The sequence below is a fragment of the Lissotriton helveticus genome, chromosome 3_1 (genome assembly GCF_964261635.1).
Source record: "Lissotriton helveticus chromosome 3_1, aLisHel1.1, whole genome shotgun sequence".
Taxonomy (NCBI): domain Eukaryota; kingdom Metazoa; phylum Chordata; class Amphibia; order Caudata; family Salamandridae; genus Lissotriton; species Lissotriton helveticus.
The window spans coordinates 662,219,497-662,246,703 of NC_136061.1; the positions used below are offsets into that span (position 1 = coordinate 662,219,497).

The following is a 27,207-nucleotide window of genomic DNA, read 5'->3' on the forward strand; positions in this document are numbered from 1 at the left end:
TTTGCAGTCAAGTCAGTCTGTCTGCACGTCCGTGACTGAAGCAAATGAAGTAGACATTGCCAGCAGTGTCTTTGTAGGCTGGTTATCAGTGTACAGGGCTTCCAGGATGGCTAATTGGATCATTTTGTCACATGCTCCAATTCTTTTTATTTTTTCATATCAAGCCCAAGCTTGATGTACTTCATAAAATCAAGGGATTGTTGTGGGGTTTGTTGACCACGTCTCCCAAAAACATAGTAAATCTGCGTTCTTTATGAATGTGTTTGCGGGTAAGGATTTAATTAATTTCAAAAGCAATGCGGCATTCCATGATATGATGTTTGTTTTGCGTTCTTTCAGGGTCTTTCTGAGGTGGGTAGCTGTTTGTTAGTAATAATTTCGGGTGTCACACGAGAGGGAGGACGGCACCAGCCCCAATCTTTTTCTTGTTGGGAACCCTCTGGTGCCAGAGCAAATTTCCTTGTTTCGCCCATTCGGTTGGAGTTAGACCTTGAGATTCACAGCAAGATGGAGCGCGTTTGATCTATGTAGGATGTCGTGTTGACCCTCATTAAATTGCGGGGTGAGGATGAGTTTTGCTGGCATGTGGTAAATTATAGTCTTTCATTATTGGAATTGCTGCTGGTTTGATCATCTGGGTGTTTGTTGTTCGTGGGCCGATTGTGGCTGCTATTTAAGGTTGCCATGATGCCTGATTTTGGTGATTTTTGCAGCCCCATTGTGATTGTGGTCTGACCCCCAGAGCTATGTTTGGGATAAGTGGTTGTCTGTTGTAAAACCGCTGGCTGGGCTTGTGGCGAGGTGTGAGATTCTAATTCATCCAGACCTGTGATTGAATTTGCAGTGAGCTCTAGCATGGGCTGGTTCGAGTTGGGACAGTTTAACTATTTTTGAGGGCTCAGTTGCTTTCTTAGATGTCCCCTTTCCCTTGAATATTGGATACATACTTACTGGGCTGTGTACTGTTCGATTTGCGGAAATGATTTAGCCTTTTTCAGTCTCTGAGGGCCTGATGTACAAAAGGAAATTGTATTTCTTAACGGACCGAATCGCAATTTCGTTCCATCAAGAAATGCAGTACTGTCTTTCAATATGTACAAAGGCCTAAACACAATTGCAAAATGCGATTTCTACTCTGTATAAATCACATTTTACGATTCACAGAATAGGAAATCGCAAATAGGGGTTTCCTATTTGTGAGTCCTAAGCACATATACAAAGCATTTCCTAAATGCAAAATGGACATTTAGGAAAAGCCATTTCCATGGACTCCATCTGCAATTTTAAAAATGCACCCCAAATGAATTTTTTTAAGTGCCATGTTGCCCACCCATGCCCCTATTTCTCTACAATAGAAAATGGTATAAAGGAAAAAATACAGAACAATTAATGAGTAGTTTGAGTAGAGCAGATTTAATTACCCTCTCTACAATTATTATTATTCTTGATGAATATATTAAAATATATTTGTAACACACATGAACAGTGACACCTAATCATGAATTAAACACAAAAATGACATATAACCCAACATTATGTACAAAAACAAACAAAAAATACAGAACACAGTAACCCTAGAAAATTATTCTTGCTAGTGCCCCCCTACAATTCTGGGAGAACCACTTAGAGGTAGTGAAGGTGGCACACCTAAGGCTTGCGCCGTGCTTCACATGCCCTTCTTACTTCTCCTAATAATATCCCTTTAATGGGATGGGCTTGTGGGTAGATTTGTACCTCTGACCATTCACTTATTGAGACCCTGTTCCTCATTTAGAGGTTGGCACAAAGTGAACAAATCACTGTTTACATTGTTTCCATCAAATCATACTCTTGTAGCTGCTAAGGGATCATTTTCTATATCACTACCAAAGAATCCACTCCCAGAGGAAATTATGAAGCAAGAACATGAATAAAACCAACCACAATGCACTTGTATCTAAAAACAGCACGTGACTGATCCCAGGTTAGCGAGCCACTGACCCCCCCCCCCCCCCCCCCCTTTGGCTATTCATTACTACACTGCCATGTCCTATATGATAGATGAAATGGCCTCTCTGAAACTGAAGTGACAAAAGACTAAAATATCTGCACAATGGTACACTGAAAAAGTAAACAAGGGAGAAGAAACCTGATCGAACATAAGTGGCAATACCCCTTTACCTTGAACGTATTAAGACTCGGTCCTGTCCAACTGGAAGGATAGAGCTAGGACATCATACAATGGCTGGGTCCACTGGGTGACGTACCTCCGAGGCGCAGATAGCATTGCCCTGCAAAACTCACCCTGGAGACCAGCTACTAGGGGGATGTAGTAGAAGCTCGACACGTACCTGGACTCCTACGAACCCCCGTGAGGCCACTCGGGCTCCCCAGTGGGGTGTCAGTTGTTAAACAAGCCTACAAACACAGACGAGGCTAACTGCTATAGAACACTTCTTGTATCCTATCTCCACCCTTTCTTTCCTATCTTCTCTCTTTCTATCATCTTGTCTCTAATTTCCCAGCAAGTCAATGTAGAGGGGTTCAGTTAAACGCGTATACCGAAGCACCTGTAATTACTGCAACACCAACCACGTTTGGCTGGAACATCGTAACGGAAATGCTAGTGTTATTTGCTTATAAAAATTAATAAAATACTTTGAAATCAAAAGACTCTGCTCTGAAAAATGAAAATACAAAACCAACCTCTTAAAGTCAGACACCACCTACTTCAGATCTTTAACTCAGTCAAGCAAGAAACCAAACATAGAATCTATTTTAAATGATTAAGCAACAGACTAATCCACGCCGAAACTCACAATCACCCCCAACCAAAGAAACCTAGCTAGGAGATATCCGATTTCTTCAGTGAGAAGATTAAAAAGATAGAGATGTCCTTACCGACTATCCCAACTACCTCATCAAGCATCCCTCTAAACCCAAAAAAGCAATGCAGTATGGAACAAATTCCGATTAGTCAATTAAAGCAACCGCTAAATTAATGGCACTTAACACAGATCTTATTTTTGCTGTAATTAAAGAATGCAGAGAGTATATAGCACCCTACTGGACTCAGATGATGAATACCTCAGTGGCACTGGAGACATGCTGGAGGTCTGAAAATTGAGCAGGTCACTCCCCTCCTTAAAAAATATGATGTTGATCCAAATGACCTGAACAACTTCCGTTCAGAAACTAGCCTTCCGTTCCTAGCCACAATTCTTGATAATTGCATCACAACTCCGCTTAATCAATGCATATTGAAGCTAAACCTGATAAGAAAATTTTGTCTAGCTTCAAACTAGGATATAGCAGAGAAACGATGATACTTCTTATCATGGATAGTGCATGCTTCCTCTTAGATGGGATGTATTCCTGCCTGCTCATGCTATTACTCCTCTCTGCGTCTTTCGACAAAATCAATACCAGAATCCTACTTAACACTTCAAGTTCAGAATGGACATAAGTGAATCAGCCCTCAACTGTTTTTCCCTCTACTTAGCCAATAGCAAGTAAAGATGAATGAGTCTCCAGCTGAACCATCTCTGGTTTCCTGGGGAAAACCTGAAGGTTCCACTTTTTCACCAAATTTCTTTAATCGGAACTCCTTACCACCATTCTAAAACCGACAAACTAAGCCTACCATCTGTATGTGGATGTCACTCACCTATACCTAAAAGTTGCATCCCAACAAGATATCCTACGTTTTAATCAATTATTCACTAACATTCAAATGTGGCTGTTCTCCAATTACCTGAAACTGATTCTTCTTAAAACCTAATTTCTCCTCATCTCCTGCCCGAAGGCCTCATCATTAGTCGACAATTGACTAACTTTGTTGCATGCGCTAAACCGAAATCCCTAAATCATTGACTCATCTAAATCCCTCAGAGTCACCCTTAACAAGCATATAAATCTTCAGCAACACATAACCAATAAAAAGAGCTCCCAATTCCTATTTAAATGAGAGCTTTTAGACCCAGATTGATGTTAGCTTCTAGCCGAGCATGATTTCCCCTTCTGTTAATTGAGGAGCCAAACCTAAGCGGCTTTCAGCTATCTGACCCACCTCTTTCCAAAACAAATTTAATCCTGGCCAGGTGACAAAAATGTGTAAACTATCTACAGCAGCCAACCCGCATTTAGGGCATGTGCCCTTATCTCCTATGTCATTTCCCTTGTTCCAGGTCCAAATTATTATTCGGTCAAGGATGTAGTATAACATGCATGTGGTTCGAAATTGTTGCAGTTTTAGACTAATGGAGTGTACTGCCTCGTCCAAAATTCCTAGTGCGTCAGTGTTGTCCAAGGGAATAATATTCTTTATGAGCAATTCACTCCACTTGGATGCTAAATTTGAGATGTTGTGGATTCTAAATTGACAAAGTATCTGACACAGCCAATTGATGGCTTCTGGGAGACAGACTGTAAGAATTTCATCAAGTCAGAATTCCAGAGTGCCCTTGCATCCTTCCCCCTCCCCCAAAAGAAATCTATAATATGTAAATATTTAAAAAAAAACATACGCTGAGGGAGGCCAAATACAGTCTGTAGATCTTTAAATACTCGAAACCTATTTGAGTCCTATAAGTACCCTACCTGACTAATCCCATTGTCTTCCCATATTCTATCTGCCTGTTCATGGAATACTTCCAGGAATGAAGGGTTTCCCCATAAAGTGTTCCCTTCTTCCTATGGATAGGAGGAAGGGAACACTTAGATGATATTTTTCGCCATATGTAAACAATTTCCAGGGCTATCTTAAAACGTACTCTTTTGAAATACTTAGGGTCATTCATTCTATCCGGTCCTAACACAAAAGTTTAGCAATAATCTTGACTGCCCATAGAGAGCAGACCACGCAGGAGTCCAGCAAAGGAGGCCCAGTAATATAGTTTGAAATGAGGGAGCTGAAGCCCCCCTTGTTTATAGAGAAATGTAATATGTTTTATTGCCCGGCTCGGTTGCCTATAACCCCAGATAAAACTAATGATTGCCCCTGCCAATAAAAAAAAAAATATTAGGGACCTGTAATGGTATTGCTCGAAATAGATAGAGGATTTTAGGTAGAATATTCATTTTGATTATGTTACATCTCCCTATGGTACTAATAGACAATTAATGCCAGTTCTTCATGTTTTAATGGCTGCATGTAGGAAAGGATCCTAGTTGAGTCTTACGACGTGTTCTGTCTTTGAGGAGATCTGTACCCCTAGATAAGTAGCTGCTGAACAGGTCCCCGAGATTGCCATATAAGTTGATGATTAAGAAGGACCCGTGTCTTACTTATGTTCAGCTTATAGCCGGAAAAGGTGCCTGTGGCTGTTCTCCAGTTACCTGTAACTGAATCTTCTTAAAATCGAATTCCTCCTCATCTCCTGCCGAGGACCTCATCCTTAGTCGACAATTAGCTAACTTTGTTACATTCCCTAGACCAAAATCCCTAAATCACTGACTACTCTAAATCCATCAGTCATCCTTAACAAGCTTCTGGATCTTCAGTAACACATAACAAATAAAAAAAGCCCCCCAATTCCAACTCAGACCTGTAAGAAACATTAAACCTTCTATTCCAGGTTCAGATCTCAGACATGCTGTACTTGCTGTAGTCCTCTCCAGACTGGACTACGAAATGCTTTCCAAACTGGTATTACCAAAACTCACTTATTCCGTTTGAAGGTAGTATTGAATTTCACTGCAAAACCCATCTCGGGAGTAAGATTCTATCATCTCATCCCCCTTGTGCTCATCACTCTGTCACTCAACCAACTGCCCTCCCATCACTCAAAGGGCTTCCCATTGAAGCCAGCAGCATCTTCATGGTTGGACATATTACTTATGAAGCCTTGCATTGTGGCACCTAGGAATACTCTGCTAAAAATCGCATACTATCTGGCTGGTGCCCCTCCACACGAAGTGCAAATCCTCTTTTTTCTAGACCAACCTAAGATGAAGAAAGAAAAAAACAATATTGCTTCTGCTTCGGAAGCACACCAAAAATGTGGAACTCTAACTTCCGAAAGTTTGCATCAAACCACTGTTTTGAGATTTTCAAATGAGTTGAAAACCCATCTGATATATAAATACCTCATAAATTAAGGTGCATTCTGCACTCCAACTTTCTTTAGTGTAGTCCACAATATTAGCCCACTGAGATCTGCATTACATGTCCTATATCTTAGATTTACTGACTGGAACTGCAAGTTGAAGCCAGTGAGTTACACTCCTTGTTCTAGCACACTCAAAACAATCTTTTTTCCTCGGATGTTTTCCATGATTTCACTATCTAACTGGTTAACGTAAAGCACGCTGGCACCCTGGGGTCTAGTTTACGCCAATTAAAACTTTTAATTACGAAGTAAGAAAGGAGCAAACAGCAATAAGTCTTCTAAACGAATCTCTCAAATATCAGCTTCATAAAGAGGTTTGTAAATGCCATAGTTTTATCGCCAAATAAGTGTTCGTGAAGAAACACACATTTTGCCATCAATAGTAGCGTTTCATTATGGAAAATAATAACGTCAGTTCCCGGAGTGCAATAGCTTGTCTCGAAATACTAGCTATTCATTTTTATTTTTGACTTCATGTTTGTTGCTCAAACATCAGCTTGCCATTTTTATCTATTATTTATATGCACCACTGCCCCAGGGGATAGCTCTTGTCTCTTATATTCAAGTATTATCAACTATACAAGTTTGACCATTTTATGTTAGAAATTCCATCATTATCCAAGAGTAGGTTACTACAGTGCTGAGGATTGCTATTCTAAGGATCAAAACATTGTGCTGTAAATAAAGTTTCTTGTATATCAGTTAGTGCAATATTAATATTTAACCCAAAACAAGTGACCAGTTTTTTCTATTTTACTTTTGTAGTTGTAGCACTTATTGCACCTGACAAGGCACAGAATCACATTTGCAGATGGGTAGTACAGTACTCTGTGTGAGTACTTAAAATTGAAGATTCCATATGTCATGAGACATATTTGCATTGTATTTTGATGTTGTACATGAGAAGCCAAGCTGGGCTCTTATTGTGTTTTTGTCCGGTGCATTTGCTTTTATTGAACGAAAAGGAGAGATGGGGCAGATGTACCAAGCTGTGCAGCGGCATCCTAGCATGAGATTCACGTAATACCCGGGTTTGTGACCACTAATGACTTTTTAGTGTGTCCTAAAGCTATTTTGCAATTTGGTAAATGATTACCAATCTACAAAATGGATTTAGAAATGCAAACCAAATCGTAAATTGGAAGGTGTGTGCTTGCTTAGGGCATCATTTCCAAATTGTGATTCGAAATGGTGTGTAACAATAGTTTATGAACACAATTTCAGTCGCAAACTATTGATAGGGTACCGTTTCCTCAAAGGAGGTGGTAACCCATTCGCAACGAGAAAAGGGTCACTGTACGTTCTTTTCATTTGTGATTGAAATAAGTCCAGACAACCACTGTCCCCACTTGTACGTTTAAAAAAAAAAAATATATATATATATATATATATATATATATATATATATATAAAACACAATATAGCTTCACTTCCTTTAAGGAAAATGGACTGCATAAAAAAATAATACTTTATATAAAAGAAAACACAAGCGTGTGATAGCATCCAGGTGCAGTGGTTCATAACTTTGGACCTCTCTCATCAAAAGTAATGAGGAATGAATTGTGACCAACTCTGATTGGTGTTTTTGTGAACCGACCTAAAAGTACATGGGTCTGCAAAATCTGAATTGATTCACAAAAAGTCAGTGCATAATTTGGATTTTCTTTGGGAACGATTCTATATGGGAAGCGCTTTGGTACTACTCATGTACAGTGCAGGAAACATGCCACAACATTTTTCTCTCCGCTGCTAGGAGTTGAGTTTGAGTTTATTTATTTGCATAGTTACCAAAAACCATTGCAATACAATAAAACACCCTACAAAACCATTAGTACACATAATAAAATACAATGCTGGTAACTCATCATAACATTTTCTGTTGATTTGCTTCAATGTGTTTAAAAATATCAGTGTTGTCAGTTAAAACCCTGCTCTTAACTTGCACCTTGACTCCAAGACGGATTATAAAGTGCTCTTAGTACGAAAGTGCTTAAGGTGGTTTTAACGTGCTAATCTCGTGATTCGTCCTGGCATGCTTCGCTCAGGCTGAATGGAGTCAGTCGGGCTGAATGTAATGTATGGAACTACCCCCCAGTAAGAGTGCAGACTTTCTGATAGGTAGTTTGGATAGAGTAAAATTTGCTGTATGGTTGGTGAAGACTCGGTGCATTAAGGGCAAGCAGTTTACAGTCTGAGTGATGCACAGGGTTATCCCCTGCCAGGAGTTGGAAGCGTAACCCAAATATTTGACGCATCTGCTTGGATAGAAATCTGCTATGGCTGCAGTCTGGACCAGCACAATCCATCTAGACTCACGCCGGGCAGAAATAGTTGTTTTGGCAGAGTTGAACAGGCATATAGGGAACTCGTAGAGGGCCTAAAGGGCTGTTCAAGAATGTCAGTGTGTGGGCTTGTTTTATGGTATAGTGGGCCAATGTTTACTGTTGTTCTCCTGATATTAAAATGAACATTGCCTGAAGCAGCTCAAATCCATATAGTCCTCCATACCTTTCAAACACACTTATACAGCGTGTCCTTACAGGTTTGAAACTGCCCCAGTTTGCAGATATGGACCACTGTTTTACCTTTTTAATTCACTAATGGGGTCCACTTTTATTTTGGTGTTTGGGCCTATTTTTTGCCCCAGACCAACCCTGGCACTGATTCCCTTCCTCCACTGTAGACTCTGGGACAGAAGTGCTTTGTGTGTCCAATGTTTCACTGCATGTGTGGGGACCAGGAGTGCCTTAAGGCTGCAATCTGTTCTAGAATTTGCTGGGGCAGTAGTGTTGTGGGCTCATTCAGTCCCAGTGTGAAAATTTGCCTAGCATTATGAAGTTATGTTTATCCAGTATTTGGGTGTCTTTCATAGATTCACATGCCTGACTCATTCCCCGTCGTCGAGACGGGAGCCTCCGGTATATAAAAAAGTAATGTCCTATAGACATAAATAGAAAAGAATAGGCCTAAAGGTATCACCTTAGTGTCCTATCCACGTCCTTATGTAAAAAGGACCAAAATAGAGTAGGCCCAAGGGTCCCACCTTGGTGGCCTATCTGTGTCCTTTTGTAAAAAGGACCAAAGTAAAGAAAACCAACCAATCAGCTACCACCTCCTTCTAGAACCTTCCTGTCAGGAGCCCAAGTCCCTCAGATTTTCAACCGCACGTTGTGCTAGGGAGTCTCCACCTGAGTTCTCCTCAGGAATCTTTCTTCTTTCTACAAAAAACGTTTTATTCAACTTCTAGCATTATGGCTGATAGCCAGAAAAAAGGTCTCTTTAGAGCCTGTTCCTCCTGTGGCAAAAAAAGGCTTCATGTAGAGGATAAACATGAAACTTGTTTATACTGCCTCTACCCTCAACATCAACCCAAGGACTGTAAGATATGTAGGACCTTCTCGAACAAAACCCTGAAGGACCGAGAAGGACGCCTACTACTCTGGTTAAACAGGCTGAAGACCAGAACAGATGACTTGGTGTCAGAAGGTGAGAGTGTTGCTGGATCTTCGCATTTTTCCTTGAAGAGGCCATGGGTTACTTCCCCTAGCCCCTCAGACACCCCTCCTAAGAAGACTTCCAAAAAGTCCTCAGAGGGCAAAACCTCCGTGTCTGGCAAGGATCTTCCTGTCACCAGGAAGCAGCCGCTGGCCTTGACAACGACAACAGCGTCGATGGTCTCCTCAGCGTACAAAACTGTCTCCACGTCGACGACGACCGTGTCGACGACGACAGCATCGTCGACCGCCTCCTCGACGACGAGGACAACGCCTTCATCTTCGGCGAGTAAACCTGTGCCGTCTACTATCCCAGTCACTCCGACGAGGAAGATACTTCCGTCGACGACGAGATCGACGACGAAGACCATACCGTCAACGAGGAGCATGCCGTCGACGACGACAACACCGTCGACGACGGGAATACCGTCGACGACGGGAAAACCGTCGACGACGGGAAGATCGTCGACAGCGGTGACATTGCCGTCCACGAAGGCTGCGTCGACGACACCGTCGACGAAGGTGATTTCTACGAAGGCGCCGTCGACACAAGCGTCGACGACCGCAGGGACATGGAAAGAGTCTGAGCTGCTCTCGCATGCCATGGATGCCTTCCCGCCTCAAACATCCCACGTCACGAAAAGGCCAATTACACCACGCCTGACGTCGCCCAGTAAGGTGCAACAACTGCCTCCAGCCTGCCTGCTACAGGATGAGGCGTCGGATGAAGAGTGCTACACTCAAGAAACTAGCCCATCAGACTTGGTGCTTAAGTGCCAAAGCACAGACGAGGAGCCGGAAGAGGAAGAACAAATGGAGCAATTAGTCCACACTCAAGTGCAATCACAAGTTACACCAATGGTGTGCCTGCCAGCATCCATTGTCTCTGACCTGCAATTCCTGATAAAAGATTACAAAGAGCGGTTTCCGGAAAAACACACTACGCCTGCACTTCCAGCTGCGCAGGTACCTGCTCCTTCGTCTCGACACAGGCCACCTCCACTAGTAAAGACCAGGAGCCGACACAAGACATTCACTCGTCTGACGACGAGGAGAGAGATCAAGAAGAGGGCGAGGTCCATGACGACGAGTCGGACCCAGATGTAGACCAGGACTATGTTACACATTCTCCAGCCTCTCCAGAACCACAGCCTTCGGAATCGCCACCCGCAGACATTGGTGGATTTCATAATCTGGTTGAGCGGGCTGCCAAACGTTTCCATATGTCTATGGAAACTCAGGAGACTGAATGCTTCCTTTATGATTTTAAGGAGCCCACTAAAAAGACAACAAGCTTGATCCCCATTATTGACTTTATCTGGAAACAGGGCAAACAACTAATGCAAACGCCAGCTTCCATCCAAGTGGTTGTACCCAGGCTGGATAAGAAATACAAGGCTACATCATCGGCGCCAGCATGCCTCACAGGTCACCCCAAGGCAGACTGTGGTAACCCAAGCGGCGCAGAAAAACTCGCGAATCCAGCCTCGCCTCTGTCGACACCACCTGACAAGGAAGGCAGAAAACTGGATGCAATTGGCAAACGTTTCTCCACCACGTCGGCCATGACGGTGAAAGTGGCGAATTCTATAGCTCTTCTGGGCAGTTACAATCGTCAACTCTGGGCAGACATTGCACCCTATCTATCCGATCTGCCGGAGGATGTAAGGGAGGAGGCTCATTCGCTTCTCTTGGAAGGCCAAACATCTGCCTCCGAACTCATCGATTGCGCAATGGATGTTGCCATGACTGGCTTCCGGCAGCTGGCAGGTGCTGCCGTACTGCGAAGACAGGGCTGGCTCAAGGCCACCTCTCTCCGCCAGGAAGTGCAAACAAAAATACTCGACATGCCCTAGACGGCCAACATCTCTTTGGCGAAAAGATTGATGAGGCCCTCACCACCATTAAAAAGGACACAGACACTGCCAAAGCTCTTGGAACTCTGCAATTCCGAAACCAGTCCTTTCGTGGCAACAGAGGAAGGGGACAGTCTTCATATAGGGGTTCCTACCAGAATAGGTCTTCCTATTCGTACACCCAGAGCAAATCGCAATTCCAACCGCGACAGAACCAGCAGGGCCGTCAGACTTCCTACGGCAAGTCAAACTACAGGGGGAAAAATCAAAAAAGACCTGCTGGCAACCACCAATGACTTATTTCAATGGCCAGTCCCTCCACCATTGCATTCTTTAAAACTTGGAGGGAAACTCACATATTTCCTACACAATTGGCAAAAGAGAACATCAGATCGGTGGGTTCTCCAACTCATACAATTTGGACATTCTCTAAAATTTGTCTCAATTCCACCAACAACACCACCTGGCAATCGGTCCCACAGGCACCTACGGCTGCTTCTTCAGGAAATCTCTTACATGCTCCAAAAAGGAGCAATAGAGAGAGTTCCACAGGCCCACAAAGGGAAAGGTTTCTACTCCCACTTCTTCCTCATCCACAAAAAAGGGAAAAAGTGGAGGCCAATCCTCGACCTCAGGGCCCTCAACGTGTTCCTAAAGAAACAATCGTTCCGCATGGTAACTCTACAGGAAATCCTGGGTCTCCTGGAGGAAGGGGACTACATGACGTCCTTAGACCTACAGGACGCCTACTACCATATTCCTATCCTCAAAGGGCACAGGAAGTACCTCAGGTTTGCGGTGGCGGGACAACACTACCAATTTCGTGTCCTTCCGTTTGGCCTCAAATCTGCCCCACGGATATTTACCAAATGCCTCTCCCCCGTGGCAGCCTTCCTTCGTCAACAGGGTCACCAGGTATTCCCATACCTGGACGACTGGCTGGTAAAAGCACCGTCTGTGACAGCCGCAGCTATATCCTCCAGCGCCTGTCTGAATATTTTCCACTGACTAGGTTTGACCCTCAACCACGAAAAGTCGGCACTGGAACCCAACAAGGTCATTACATTCCTTGGGGCGACCCTGGACACGGTACGCGTCAGAGCTTTTCCCTCTCAGGAGCGGAAGAACAAACTCATCTCCCTGGCCACATCGGTGGCATCACGGAAGACTCTGCCGGTCCGCACCTTCAAGTCTCTTCTCGGCATGATATCCTCATGCATCATGCTCATTCCCCATTGCCGCCTCAAAATGCGACCTCTCCAAGAGGAACTGACGAAGCAATGGACACAAACTACGGGCTTATTCGAGGACCGCATACGTGTCACTCGGACCATGGTCAATCACTTACAGTGGTGATCGCCCAAACACCTGTCAAAAGGACTACCGTTCCTGCTTCCAGCAGAACCACACGTAATAACAACGGACGCATCCCTAGAAGGCTGGGGAGCGGTCCTTCAAGAACTCCAGATCAACGGCAAGTGGACGACACAAGAAACCAAGCTCCACATCAACCTACTGGAGTTAAGAGCGGTCTTCCTAGCTCTGCAAGCGTTCCTGCCGCGCGTTCGAAACTCCCCAGTGCTCGTCAGAACAGACAACACCATGACAATGCACTACCTGAACAAACAGGGGGGGGACGCGATCGCTCTCACTGTCTCGAGAATCGCAAAGAGTCTGGAACTGGCTTCTGGAACATGGAATAACGCTGAAAGCGGAGTGCGTCCCGGGCAAGGACAATGTCTTGGCGGGCACCCTGAGCAGAGAGAGGTCTCCTTCCCACGAATGGGAGCTGGACACGGACGTGCTGGAGCACATCTTCATGGAGTGGGGAACCCCGCAAATCGACCTTTTTGCCACCAGGGAGAACGCCAGATGCCCAAGCTTCGCAAACAGGCATCACCACCCAGGAACCCTCGGAAATGCCTTTTCCATCGCATGGCGGAACGTATTTGCGTACGCCTTTCCGCCATTTCCACTGATACCCAGGGTTCTCAGGAAGATGAAGTCGGAGCCCTGCACTCTGATCCTGATCGCTCCATCCTGGCCGAGGCAACAATGGTTCACGGACCTTCATCGCCTCTCTGCCAGGCCACCTCTTCGCCTGCATCACCATCCGACCCTGCTCACAATGTCCCAAGGACAGGTTCTCCACCCGAATTTGAAATCTCTAAAGTTGTCAGCTTGGCTCCTGGATACCGCAAATTCAGCCACCTAGACATCCCGCAGGAGTGCAGAGACGTCCTTGCAAAGGCTAGAGCGGACAGCACTAATAAAACCTACTCACTAAAATGGAAGCGGTTCTGTTCTTGGTGTGACGCTAAAGGCTTGCATCCCTTCCACATCACTCCACAGCAACTGCTGCCGTACCTATTGCAGCTAGCACAATCGGGCCTCGCACATGCGTCCATCAAAGTGCATCTAGCGGCAATCTCAAGATTCACAAGAACTTCTAATGGTCCATCCCTATGGGCGGACAGACTTATAAAACAATTCCTCAAAGGCCTCTTCAGATCCTTCCCACGGCCAAGACCAATCCCTCCGTCGTGGCACCTCAATGTGGTCCTTCACCAACTAATGAAGCACCCTTTCGAACCCATCCATAAAGCGGAGATCAAATTCCTCTCATGGAAAACGGCCCTCCTCCTGGCGTTAACATCTGCCAGACGGGTCAGTGAGTTGCAGGCTCTCTCGATCCAAGATCCTTTTATGCAGTTCAGGGAGGACAGGGTCATTCTCCGAACTAACCCTCGGTTTATTCCGAAAGTCGCCTCGGACTTCCACCTTAACGAACCAGTGGTATTAAGGTCTTTCTTTCCAAATCCCACCACTGCAGCCGAGAGGACTCTGCATTCATTGGATCTAAAGAGATGCCTTAAATTCTACATTGACAAGACACAACACTTCAGAAAGTCATCTCAACTATTTATTGCCTTTAGTAGACCACGCAAAGGCATGCCCCTGACAAAACAAAGTATTTTAAGGTGGATTTCCTCAGCGATCACCTTTTGTCACGACAAGGCCGGCCGGCCTCTGGACTCACGAGTCAAAGCTCATTCGACAAGAGCCATGTCCACGTCTGCGGCGCTGTTTGCTGGAGTGCCGGTATTGGACATCTGCAGAGCGGCGACCTGGAAGTCCCCGCACACCTTCACCAGGCACTATTGCCTGGATACTGAGCTGATGAAGGATGCAGCAGTGGGCCGAGCAGTGCTTCGCCATCTATTCCAGTGAGGTGAGCCTTCTTACATCCCTCCATCCTTTACTGGTATGCACATTCTTTTACTAATATTTACATGTCAATGCTTTTTGGTGGTTTGCAGTAGCGTGATCTGTATTATCTCAGACTCCTATATGATGTTCCACCAAGAAAATGTGCATGATATATTGCTTGCTACTCTGATTCAGGCATGTGAATCTATGAAAGACACCCAAATACTGGATAAGAAATGCGTTACTTACCTGTAACTGCAGTTATCCAGTATTAGTGTCTTTCATAGATTCACATGCACCCTCCCGCCTCCCCTGGAAGAACTCATCTATCTCTCTAACAAGTTTACGCCTAACTAGCTTGGTGCGTACGAAAATCTGAGGGACTTGGGCTCCTGACAGGAAGGTTCTAGAAGGAGGTGGTAGCTGATTGGTTGGTTTTCTTTACTTAGGTCCTTTTTACAAAAGGACACAGATAGGCCACCAAGGTGGGACCCTTGGGCCTACTCTATTTCGGTCCTTTTTACATAAGGACGTGGATAGGACACTAAGGTGATACCTTTAGGCCTATTCTTTTCTATGTATGTCTATAGGACATTACTTTTTTATATACCGGAGGCTCCCGTCTCGACGACGGGGAATGATTCAGGCATGTGAATCTATGAAAGACACTAATACTGGATAACTGCAGTTACAGGTAAGTAACGCATTTCTTCAATTCTATGACCGGACCGGAGGCTCAGATTATGCTTTGTCTTTCTTCACTTTATTTTGACAAAGATTTCATAGCAGCCATTAATAGAAAAACTGAAGAAGAAAAACACACTCCCATGAACCAAAGGGAGAAACCATAACATTAGTCCTTTCACAGTGTCCATGACTCCAGCACAAAGTCCCTTCTCACTGACAGTGCCTCATCCTCTTCTTCGTGCGAGTCACGCCAACAGCAAATCTCACTGTCCTGTTTTGAACCGTTGTTCCCTAGAAATAGAGACAATGTAAGAGTCCGAGCAAAAGCGTTTGAACATCAAAGACTAACAACATTCTGTCCATTGAAACTGAGACACAGGAATGACAGTTGCAACTTACTACCGAAACACTTGGAAACCATAAATACAGGTTACTTACCACCATACTGGGAGAGTTTACACTGGAATATGCCCTAGGCGGGATAATCCTCGCCTCTACGTCCTTAATAGAACTTGAAATTTACTTTTATAATGCTAAGCAACTTTTCATTCTATGTCAGGACCGGAGGCTCAGATTATGCTAGTTTTAAAGCTTACCACCAACTGAGCGACCTCAATTACTGTCTTTAAATAAATTCTCTTGAAGGTCGAGTCTGTGGACCATTCTGCTGCTCGCATCAAGTCCTCCAGACGTGCCCCCAAACAGAAGGCATTAGAGACCACGGCACCCTGGCCAAATGGTCCCCGAATTTCTCTGTGTCAATGTCCGCCTCTTGCATGACCCATCGCACCCACCAGGCTATGGTGGGGTAAGAGACTGCTTTGTGGGATTTCTTTAGCGCAATAAGCAACTGATGCTCTCCCGTAGGACGAAATCCATGAGTCAGCTCCTCGTAAGCCTTGAGGCAACACATGACACATAGTTTTGGGACGTGGCGACCCACTGTGAAAACCACCCCGTACAGTGGGAAAAAACTCTTGCAGTAATGTCTAAGGGACTGCTTGTGGTTGGTCTCCTGCAGGAGACCAACCATAGCAGCACCGCCAGTTTAGCTGAGAGTTCCTTTCCTGAAAGGTATTTATTCAGCTGCAATGACAGGAACAGGTTCAAGTTGACATCCCACAAGGTCGAGTAGCGTAGTTCTACAGGCAAGGAGAGGCAAATGCCACGCAAAAATCTACAAATGAAGGGGTGCTCCACCGGAGCCCCCTCAACTGGTTCGTATTGGGGCGTGTCGTGCGGAAATTGCAGATCTAATTGCATTGATTGAGCGGCATGCCAGACCTTCAGCCCCCAGGTCAGACAGGAAATTTTAAATTTGGACGACGTCCGCAACCATGGGATCCAGGTTCTTCCGAAGACACCAACGAACCCATCTTGTCCAGGCGAAACGATAGTTTGGTGGTGCTGTCCGCTCACGCCTTAGACAAGAATAGTTCAGTCACGAAAGTCCTGGGAGCGACTAGCGCTGCCTGAAAGCAGTCACACCATCAACTGTAGGGAGCCCTGAGCAATGAGGTGGTGTGGTACGTGATCCGGATTCGGAAGTAGGTGAGGAAATGGGGGGAGTTGGATTGGAGAATCCCAAGAAAGTTCCAGTAGAACCGGAAACCAAACTTGCAATCTCCAAAGCGGAGTCACCATTATCACCTCTGCCACCTGTCGCTGGATCTAGGCCGCCGCTCTCATGATCGAGAACGGAGGGAAGGCATAACCCCTCACTTGACTCCAACCCTGGTGGAACGCATCGATGGCCGCCGCCAGAGGATCCGGCCTCCAGCTAAAAAACCGAGGCACCTGATGGTCGAGACACGACGCGAAGAGATCGGTCCAGAACGGCCCCACAGATCCGACAGCCATTGGAAAACCTTCGGGTCCAGCTTCCATAGGCTGGAATCGTGAAGGTGCCTCGAGTGCCAGTCCACAACCTGGTTGGCCTGACTTGGAAGGTACTCCGCCATCACTAAGACATGATGGGCCAGGCAAAAATGCCAAAAGCCTTTTGCCAGGTTCACCAGGGTGCGGTAGCGAGCGCCCCCTCCCCAGGTGGTTGTTATAACGGACCGCAGAAATGTTGTCCATCTTAAGGAGAACGTAGGACTGAACCTTGTCCCTGGTCCAACAACAGACGGCGTAGTACCCTGCCAGGAGTTTCCAGGCAATTGGTATGAAGAGCTTGTTTGTCCAATGACCAGCATCCTCCAGTGGAGAACTCCCCACAACTGGCGGGCCAACTGGACCTGCTGGTGTCGGACTTGATGACCAAGTTGTAGTTTGCGCTAGTGTGGTACTGGCTGCGTCTGGAGCCTTGTTCCTTGAGGGGGATTCTGTTGGAACCCTCGGCCGACCCGGTGAAAAACCAGCGGGGTTGCATTGCGCCTTATCTAAAGAGGTAAAGGTCACCACAAACTAGCCAAGTTCTTTGATGAAGGGGTCCCCGAAGAAGCCCCATTGGGCCACTGCTCCAGCCTCCGAGAATGCAAAGTCTCCAAGCTTGGGGTCTAGCTTGATGAGCAAAGAACGGCGACCCTTGGTTGAGAGAACGCAGTTTGCGTTGCCCAGAATATGACACACTGGGCCTAATTAGAAAGCACCTCGGGAGAAATAATGGATCCCGAAACTTTGGCCTCCTCAGCCATATCCAATATTTTGGTCATGGGACCAACAGCATCGATAAACTTGTCTTTGCATGAGCACCAAGATCGGTCAATGCCTTTTACCCGGATCTTTCATGTATTTAGCTAGGAAAGTGGCCATTTTGGAGTCAATTTCAGGGGTAAGAGCAACCTTGCCCTCGAGGGGCGTGGATACTATGTTAATCAGCTTTAAGGCAGCCCCGGGCCTCCTCCTCAAGGGGTGGCTGAGACGGCAGGCCACAAATTTAACTACCTTGTCACCAGGAGTCCAGGTGGCAGACCGTGGGTGGACAATATCATCAGGATCCAAAATGCCGGAGTCCTCCCCTGGGGCAGAGGATGGAGTCACTGCAGGGCGCCATGGGTGTGAGGAACCACCTAGTCATTCGAGTCTACCATCGAGTCGTCAGCCGGCTCAGGGAAAGCTGTGCCGGGAGTCTCAAGGGGGTGAGGGGAGGGGTCTAGGGGGAGAAGGGGTTGACTTGGCGAGAAAAGCACTTGAGGCATGCACACGCGTCCATGTCAACCCCTTCTTCACATTTATTTTTAGGAGGGGAGGCTCATCCCCTGAAAGCTGAAATGGGGCAGGGGGAGGGATAGGGATAGGGATAGGGCTCTGCGATGGCATGTGCCAATTTCGCACACTCCTGATTAATCCTGTCAGCCAGGCGTTGTTCCATAGGGCCAACCACTTCCTTCACCATTCTATATATGGAGGCATCAACAGCGGCGTAGAATTCATCGTTCCATTACACATACGCAAGGGAGACTTGCTCCTCATAGGTACCATCCTGAGCCTCCATAGGGATTGAAAGGCCAAGCAAATGCTTATTTAAATGAAGGCGGTGTGGAAGCGCAGACGCACGAAAGAAAAGGAGTCTGGAAAAACCCAGAAAAAGTGTGTGTGGACCTGAGGCCCATAAGAGGTACGAAAAACCCTCAGGGACTGCCAGGGCTCCGCACTCCGGCCGTGAGCTTAATGAGGCCTTATTGATATGGAGTGCACAATACGCCATCAGCCATCACCGTGGGAACACCCGCCAATACAGACCCATGCTGGGGCGTAAATATGCCAAGAAATACAGATCCGGTGTCCCTGTGACAGCGGGGGACAAGACTCCAGCGGTACGTGGCTCCTGCAGCGCGATCTTGTGAACTGAAGAGATGTACTTGACAGGGGCCAACGAGACGCGCCGAGCAGTGGCACCTGGGGATTGCTAGAAGCACCGCTTCACTTGTAGGCACCTGCCGCGTAAGGAGCGCGAAAGCGGTCCTGCGGCCGGACAGGAATCTGAGGAGAAAAATCGCCGCAGTAACAGCCCTCAAAAGTTCAAATACACAATAACATAGACTATATAAACCCTTTGGGGGGCGCTACAGTATGTGTGCTGAAACGGGGGAAAAACAGCAATGATAACAGAACGACATGCAGAGAAACTAAAAACGCACTTAACTGGTTGCGAAGCAGCGAAGAAAGAGGGGGCACTGTCAGTGAGAAGGAACTTTGTGCTGGAGTCATGGACACTGTGAAAGGACTAATGTTATGGTTTCTTTCTATGGTTCATGGGAGTGTGTGTTTTTTCTTCAGTTTTTCTATTAATGGCTGCTATGAAATCTTTGTCAAAATAAAGTGAAGCAAGACAAAGCATAATGCGGATATTCACAAACCGAAGGCAGTGCAGTGCGGCTGGATTCAGGATTGCGTCTGGTTTGGGAATTCAAAAGGTGATGCTAAAATGGGATGGGGTGTCTGAAAATTATGCAGGTGCTTAATAAACTTACAATACACAGTCCTGGTGTTTTTTTTCACTCTGCGCCAGTCTTCATGACTGTCTCATAAATAACTCCTCAAAGCCCCATTGTTCAACACTTATCTTGTTTGTTGAATCTAATCTGGATCCAAAAATAGTCCCAATGCTTGTACTGTACCGTTTGGGGTCCTGTAGAAACTCCTGTATTATTGTTGTACCTTTTCTGGCACTATGGCTGTTTCTTATATGTCTAGCAAATGTCCAAAACTATCTAACAGTAAGGAATACTCCAGCATCTGCATTTAGAGCGTGGAAAACGTTAACAGTGTGTTCAAACTTTGTTTGGAACGGAATGTCACACTGACATCGATTTAGTCATTGAGTCCGAATTTTCCCCTCATGGCCCGAATTAAGTTTATCGAACTGGGAAAGTGAAGCCACAGCTACATGCTATCTTATGCTTCTGTCTTTCAGGCACGAACCTGTTCCCCATGCAGAGCTAGAATGGAAGAAGCAGACGTATCTGCAGTGTGTCTTAAAACATATGAGGAGTACTCAACAGCCAAACCAAGGTAATCCTAGAGGTGTGGATGTGTTTTGTGATGACTGCCTACTGATCGTAATCTATTTAATCTGACAAGAACGCACACATAATCATAAAGCATTTTATTTAAAGCCTGTGTGAAACGCTTACCTCTGATAATGTCTCTCTACCCCCTCCTAATGATGAGTCGGAGGGGCCTTGTAGGGATCCCAACTCGTGAGATGCATGCCACTATATGCTTGGTGGTGAGCAATTCCCCCACTGAGCAGGACTGCTGGCTAAAATATCGCCCAACTGCCCTGACATTGCCACTCGCATTGCCGCCACTCCAATCGAACCAAGCATCCTGTGGGGACATTGCGCACCCCTGCGGCCGCCCCCATGTGATGAAGCTGGGGCGGAGGTAGCCTGTCCGTGGAGTCGGAGAGGCCCTGAGTGTTCTTGTGGCATCCTCCTTGCAACTTCTAGCTCGCTGAATTGGGGCTGCGACATCACGCACCCCCATACTCTTAACAGCGTGCACAAAGCGGAGGCTTTCAAGACTCCCCTGCCCTCCCAAGCAGCCTGAAAGCGTAGGAGGGTGCGGGCGGGTTCGAAAGCCGTGTGGATCGGCTGTCGTTCCCCGGACATCCTGTTCCATCTGGAGGCCGCGGCTATGCGACCATGAGCCCGCCTGAGCCTAATGCGCCTCCCGGTTGTCAGCTCCCTCTGCGCTGACCGGATGGGGCTCACCGTGACGCACAGGTCCTGGACCCGATCATGGCGTCTATACATGGATTAGAGGTGAGCAGATGGGGCAGACTCCCACATGGTCATCGCCACACAGTGGGACGGGAGGATTGTGGGGGTCAGAGACTGCCCTCCCCGGCCCCGCTGCTGGAAAAGGACGTTGGTCCAAGGCTGCGACCGCTCCTGGGTAGTCCTGGGAAACACGATCCTCTGGCCTTGACCCCTATACCACGTGGCAGGGGCCCCACCGCACCCACCCTGACCAGAATGGGGGTACGCCTCTATGCCGCTACCCGTGTATGCCGAGAGCTGCCCAAACCCCCTCCAGGCGGACCGCAGACGTGACTGGGCCGCCCAGCCCTCAATACTACCCCAATGGGGGAGATCGGGCAGGGAGAGGGGGGGGGGGGTATGCAGTCACCACACTACAATTGCCAGCAGCTGTGGGACACGTCTAAACGGTGTTGGGGTAGTGGGTAAAGAGGGCGGCGTGTGGGCGGGGAGAGGTATATGTACCTCACCGATCCTCTGGCCTTGACCCCTATACCACGTGGCAGGGGCCCCACCGCACCCACCCTGACCAGAATGGGGGTACGCCTCTATGCTGCTACCCGTGTATGCCGAGAGCTGCCCAAACCCCCTCCAGGCGGACCGCAGACGTGACTGGGCCGCCCAGCCCTCAATACTACCCCAATGGGGGAGATCGGGCAGGGAGAGGGGGGGGGGGTATGCAGTCACCACACTACAATTGCCAGCAGCTGTGGGACACGTCTAAACGGTGTTGGGGTAGTGGGTAAAGAGGGCGACGTGTGGGCGGGGAGAGGTATATGTACCTCACCCCCCCAACCCCTCTACCCAGAAGTGACGCAGCACACCGGACCCCTGAGGGTCCCAAACACTGGGAGGCTGCCTCCTGTGCCTCTTGTGGCACTAAGGTGGCCGCCCCCTTATCCGGTCTCCTTCAGGGATCCCGGGCAGCCTGCATACGTATCTGCAGTGTGTTTTAAAACATATGAGGAGTACTGAACAGTCAAAGCAAGGTAATCCTAGAGGTGTGGATGTGTTTTGTGATGACTGCATACTGAATAAAGGTGGTATGTGCGTTCTTCCACAATGAATCACTACAGAATACTTCCGGGTTGGAAAAGGAGGGCAAGTGGCATTTACAAAGCATTTCTTCTGAAAGATAACTATTCTAGGTGTTGACGGAGTTGGAGAACCTGTTCTTTAAAAGCAAGTCCAAAAGACAATACAGAAAACCTGTAGTTCTGCTTTTTATACTAAGACATTGGGACCATAGCAATTTATGAGATTATCATCGTGCGACACTGAATCTCACTCTCTTTATCATCGAGCTCCCCCATGCTTCTCTGATAAAAGCAGATGTCACTAGTTTCATTCAGGTCCTTGAACATTGGTCGTCTCCTGTTGCCTGCCTGCAAGATAGGTTGTCAGCGGGCCCGATTGTGCGTCCCTAGACGAGACCCTGGGCAACAATGTGCAGTATGTTTCTGAGTTTTAATTACATACCAGTAGATCTGCGAGCCAACTCATCAGTGGCTGGGGGTCCCCTCCCCATGACATAGCCACACATTGTTTTTCCAACAGAAGGGCCAGGCCAACAAGCTTTCTACAGTGTTTGGGTATCCCTTTAACCCCTTCGCTGCTAGTCCTTTCCCCCCCTGTGCTAAGCCTTTTTTTGGCTATTTGGTATAGTTCGCGCTTAGGCCCCTGTAACTTTTGGACCACATAAGGTATCTGCGCCAAATATTTGCATCCTTTTCTTCCAAAATCCTGGGGATTCTAAAGGTACCCAGGGTTGGTAGATTCCCTTGGAGGGGACCCAGAAATTTGCCAAAATACAGGTAAATTTAGTTTTTGAGGGGAAAATGGGAAAAAAGTGCTGCAAATGAAAGCGTCTGCGGTTTTCCCTGCAAATGGTATAAGAAAAGGGTTTGTGGGGCTGAAATCACTATTTTCCCAGCTTTTAGGGAATGACAGACTTTTGTCAGAAAATCAAAATCTTTTACACAGTTTTGGCATCTTTCTGGAACATAACCTATTTTTGCTATTATTGGTGCTTTCAACCTCTTTACAGTTAATTGTAGAAATGGGTATGAAAACAATAATGGATCCTGGAAAGCTATACATTTTAGAAAACTAGACAACATTCTGAATTCAGCAAGGGAAGTGTAGATCCTTCTAGGTTTCTTTATAGAAACTAACAGTTAAATATAGGAAAAATTGAAAATTAGTTGAAGAAAACAGCCTTTCGTGTCAACGTTTTCACCTGTAACTTCTTCTAATTATGACAGCTCTTTGAAAGCAATATACCGTTACATTTGCTGGACATTACTGGTTGTGGGGATATATAGGACTTGTAGGTTCACTGTAGGAGAGTAGGGTCTGCAATCCTATGATCACCCAGATTTTTTGCTTTTTGCTGCACTGGTTTACGACTTTCCCTGGCTGTGGGCCTGCTAATCAGACCCACAGCCTAGCTGTTCTCTCTATCCAAATTGTACTCAGGTACTGAATTGGCACTGGGCCCTCTCCAAGTCCCTGTACCCAGGGCTGAGGTGCACCCAGGAGTCTCCCAGGGGCTGAAGCATGTATTATGCCACCCCTGGATTGACTAACTAAAACTGACACAACTGGCTGCACGACAGCTGGGGCAAGGTGGTGTACTCACCCTTTGCTTTAGATATAGTATACCTATATCTAACCCTAAAAATGGACACACAGATCTCCTATCAGTCACTCCTATAGCAGGCCTTAACAATCCTGAAGGCAGAGTGCTTGGAATCGTGTGAGATGGTGCTCTAGCATGAGCTGAGCCTGTCTGCGGCTTTCGGGATCCATCCCTTAGCCGTTTCCATGATATCGCATACCATATACTCTTAAGTGCATTATAATCCTCGCGGTTATGTGCCAACTCTGGTATCGCTTTATCAAAACATGTCGAGTAAGGTGTCATACGAATTGGAATACTAACCCCTCGCCAATTCTGGCGACGGGGTTAGCATTCCACCCTTCTAGAGGGACACGACATGCCTGTAACCTATAACCCGGTTAAAAGTCAGACAGAGCCTTAGCATCCACAAAATGGATGCTGCCACCGAGACACAAGTCTGCCCTCCTGCTGCTGGGAGTCCTCCCAGAGCAGGAGATGAGGACAAAGGGTTTCCTGCCAGGGGCGGTGCCAGCACCGTCCCAGACAGGGTTTTGTGTATTGTAGGTAGGCAGGGCTTTAGAGGAAGGTGACTGCACGTGGCACCCCGGTGCTCACTGTGCATAGGCTGGCTGGAACCAGTTCCAGGGTCACTCCAGACCCTGTGCTGGGGAAAAGCCCGCCAAGGAAGTGGGTGTAACCACCCCCCTCCTAGTCCCACCCATAGGGCAGGACTTAGTCGCGTGCCAGCCCCTTTTTACAGGATAAAGGTAGAGACTGGCCCCCTTCCAAATCAGATCATCTTTGAATCCTGAAACTACTTTCTGCGAAAGGAACTCAAGACTTCTTCCTAAGATTTCTCCCTTGTGACTAAGGAGTAGTCACCCTGCATCCGCAGGCACCATCCAAGAACACTGCGGTCTGCTGTAAGTCCTTCCTCCGGAATCCGACTGCCCAGCTCGACGAGAACCGGCTTCCCTGGCACCTCTGACCTCTACCCACCTCTACAGCCCAGCTGAGAACCGTGGGTGCGACGAGACCTCAAGGGACCGGCCATCTGCAAGACTGCACGACTTCTTTCCAGCAAGCCCGCCGAGTAATCTACTGGTGAGTGCTTTGGGGTCCGAGAAGCCCCGACTCTGAGCAGCTCCAGCTCCGAAGTGCAGCCCCCCAGCATCTCCACGATCTGCGTGGGGCCCTTCTGCTTTCCGCTGCTCACCGCGTTGTTTGGCTACTAGCCCGTTGGCTTGTGGCCTTCCTGACGACGCCCGACGACATTTCTGCTGCTGGTCTGGTTGCTCCAGACTGGCCCTTGCTCCCTTCCAGAAGAGGAGCACCCTGGACCCTCCTGGTCCACTCAAGACGCCATTTTGAGTCCACCGCGTGGGCTTGAATTAGCCAAGGCTTGTTGCCCAATCCTGGGTAACTTCGACGCCAACGACTTCATCCTCCGTGGGACAGCTCGCACCTCCATCCTGGTCGCCGACAACGCCTCCTGGTCCGAGAGACTGCAGAGCCCAGCAGTGCCCACTCACCTGACTGCGGTGACTTCGCCCGGTGCCATCCTGGTGCCCACTTAATCACTGGCTAGTGATTCAAGAACTTGGTCCCCTCTGCTTTCAGGTTTTCTTCTTCCTTGATCCAGGCTTGGATCCATCGAACTTTCCTTCACTGGTCGCCTGCCAGCAACTTCTTCCTTCCAGGCTCCTGGTCCGGCAACGAGATCCCCGACGTCTTTTCAGACCTATGCAGCTGCAGCCCCTGGGCTAGGTAACTTCGGCACTCCGGTGTCCCAGCATAGCCTCACTATCCAAGGGTCAGGATCCACTGTCGTTTTCTCCCTACCAGGTCGGGTTCGCCCGTGAACACTAACTTTGTGAATTCTAGCTTCCATAGACTTTGTCCCGCATCCCGCGTGAGAGTGCACACTCTGCACCCGAGTCCCCTAGGCCTCCTAGTAGTAATCTAACGATTCCCTAGTCCAGTCCTAGCGATTCCAAAGCCTATTAGAACTGTTACTTACCTGCTAGTAATTCGCATTCCACTTTTAGCGTATATGGTTTTTCGTGCCCCTCGGGCATTTGTGTAACGTGCTAACTTAAAAGTATTTTCGTAAGAGTTTTGTTGTGTGCTTAGCTCCCTGTCTCATAAAGAGCCAGGGTAGTCTTGTTATAAATAAATACACTGTTTATTTTCATAACAACTTGTGTGGTGTCCTTTCACTGGGTGTTCAAGGGGTAATGTGATGGTAAAACAGCTGGCTTAACACGCCCTCTAGAGTCTTAGCCTTAGACTGCTCGTATCCATGCTACTAGGATAGCTGGTCTATAAGGTTGACTTACAACCAATCATCAATAAGGGTTGTTTGGACTGATATATAGTGATCACTAGAATAGTGAGCACTGCACATCAGGCCAACTTCTCACATTGGTGAGCAGTGGTTGGGATTTGAGCTTGCTGTTGTTTTACCACACATATCCTAAGAATATCTTGTGAAAGATCACATAAGTACTAAAGGTACATATAACTTAGCTTAGAATACTCTGAGTTCTACTGAACCAGCTGTTGTAGCTCCTAGGGCCTAGCACACCCTAAACTACAACTCTAGCAAGGGATCAGTAGGCAAACATATAGTGTAGGTAAGTGCACCACTTACACCTCACTAGAAAAGCATGTCGACTCAGGAGGACTCTACTGAGACTCCCCTGGTCAGTGTTGACCCTCCACAGGTCACTTCAAGATATGCAGCTCTCAGCTTTCATGAGATGAGACAGATCTGTGTCTCCAGAAAACTGAAGCAGGGGTCTAACCCCACCACTTCCTTTCTGATAGGTCTCTTAGAGACATATGATGCCAGAAAGCTTTCTCAGTTACATGAGAACATGCCAGCCTTAGAGGGAACCTCTGGGGATCCAGATCTCCACAACACTGATTCAGCAGTTGAGGAGGAGGATCAGGAGGTACTCTCTGGGGATGAGGTAGACAAGGGTCTTGAGGTAGTCAGAAGGCTAACTAGGACCAACTTAGACTTACTTGGGCTAGGATCTGGGGGCCCCCCAGTACTAACCCGAAGTGGGCCTAACCTTGGAGTTAGGAGAGATAGATCTCTTTCTAGGGACTCCAATAGATCTCTGCACTCTAATGCCTCTTCTCAGGGGAGAAGGAATCCTCCACAGAGGAGATTTACTTCCCCTCAGAGAAAGGAGCATGAGGCTAGGATGAGACAAGCTGAACTGAGGATTGAAAGGGAAGAAATTGCCCTGGCCAAAGAGAAGCTTGCCCTGGCAAGAGAGCAGCAGATGAGTGGGCTAGCTCCCACTGGTGGCAGCAATCTCCCAAGAGATAGAGAGAAGGGTTTAGATACTAAACACCTGACTAAAATAGTGCCCCCCTTTAAGCAAGGGGATGACATCCAGAAATGGATGGCTGCTCTGGAGAGGGCCTGCACTGTGCAGAACATTCCCCAGAGTCAGTGGGCAGCTATACTGTGGCTCTCCTTTGATGGTAAAGGTAGAGATAAGCTCCTCACTACAAGAGTGG

At 47.2% G+C, this 27,207-nt stretch overlaps 1 protein-coding gene across 2 annotated transcripts in view; it reads left to right on the forward strand.

Annotated features, from left to right (window-relative positions):
• The window catches only part of S100PBP (S100P binding protein), a 454,146-nt gene that overhangs the window by 317,429 nt on the left and 109,510 nt on the right, over nucleotides 1-27,207 (forward strand). For both annotated transcript variants that reach the window (XM_078680741.1, XM_078680740.1), the window contains exon 4: nucleotides 20,198-20,295. In XM_078680741.1, coding sequence (XP_078536867.1) covers nucleotides 20,198-20,295 — 98 coding nt within the window. The remainder of the gene's footprint in view (nucleotides 1-20,197; nucleotides 20,296-27,207) is intronic.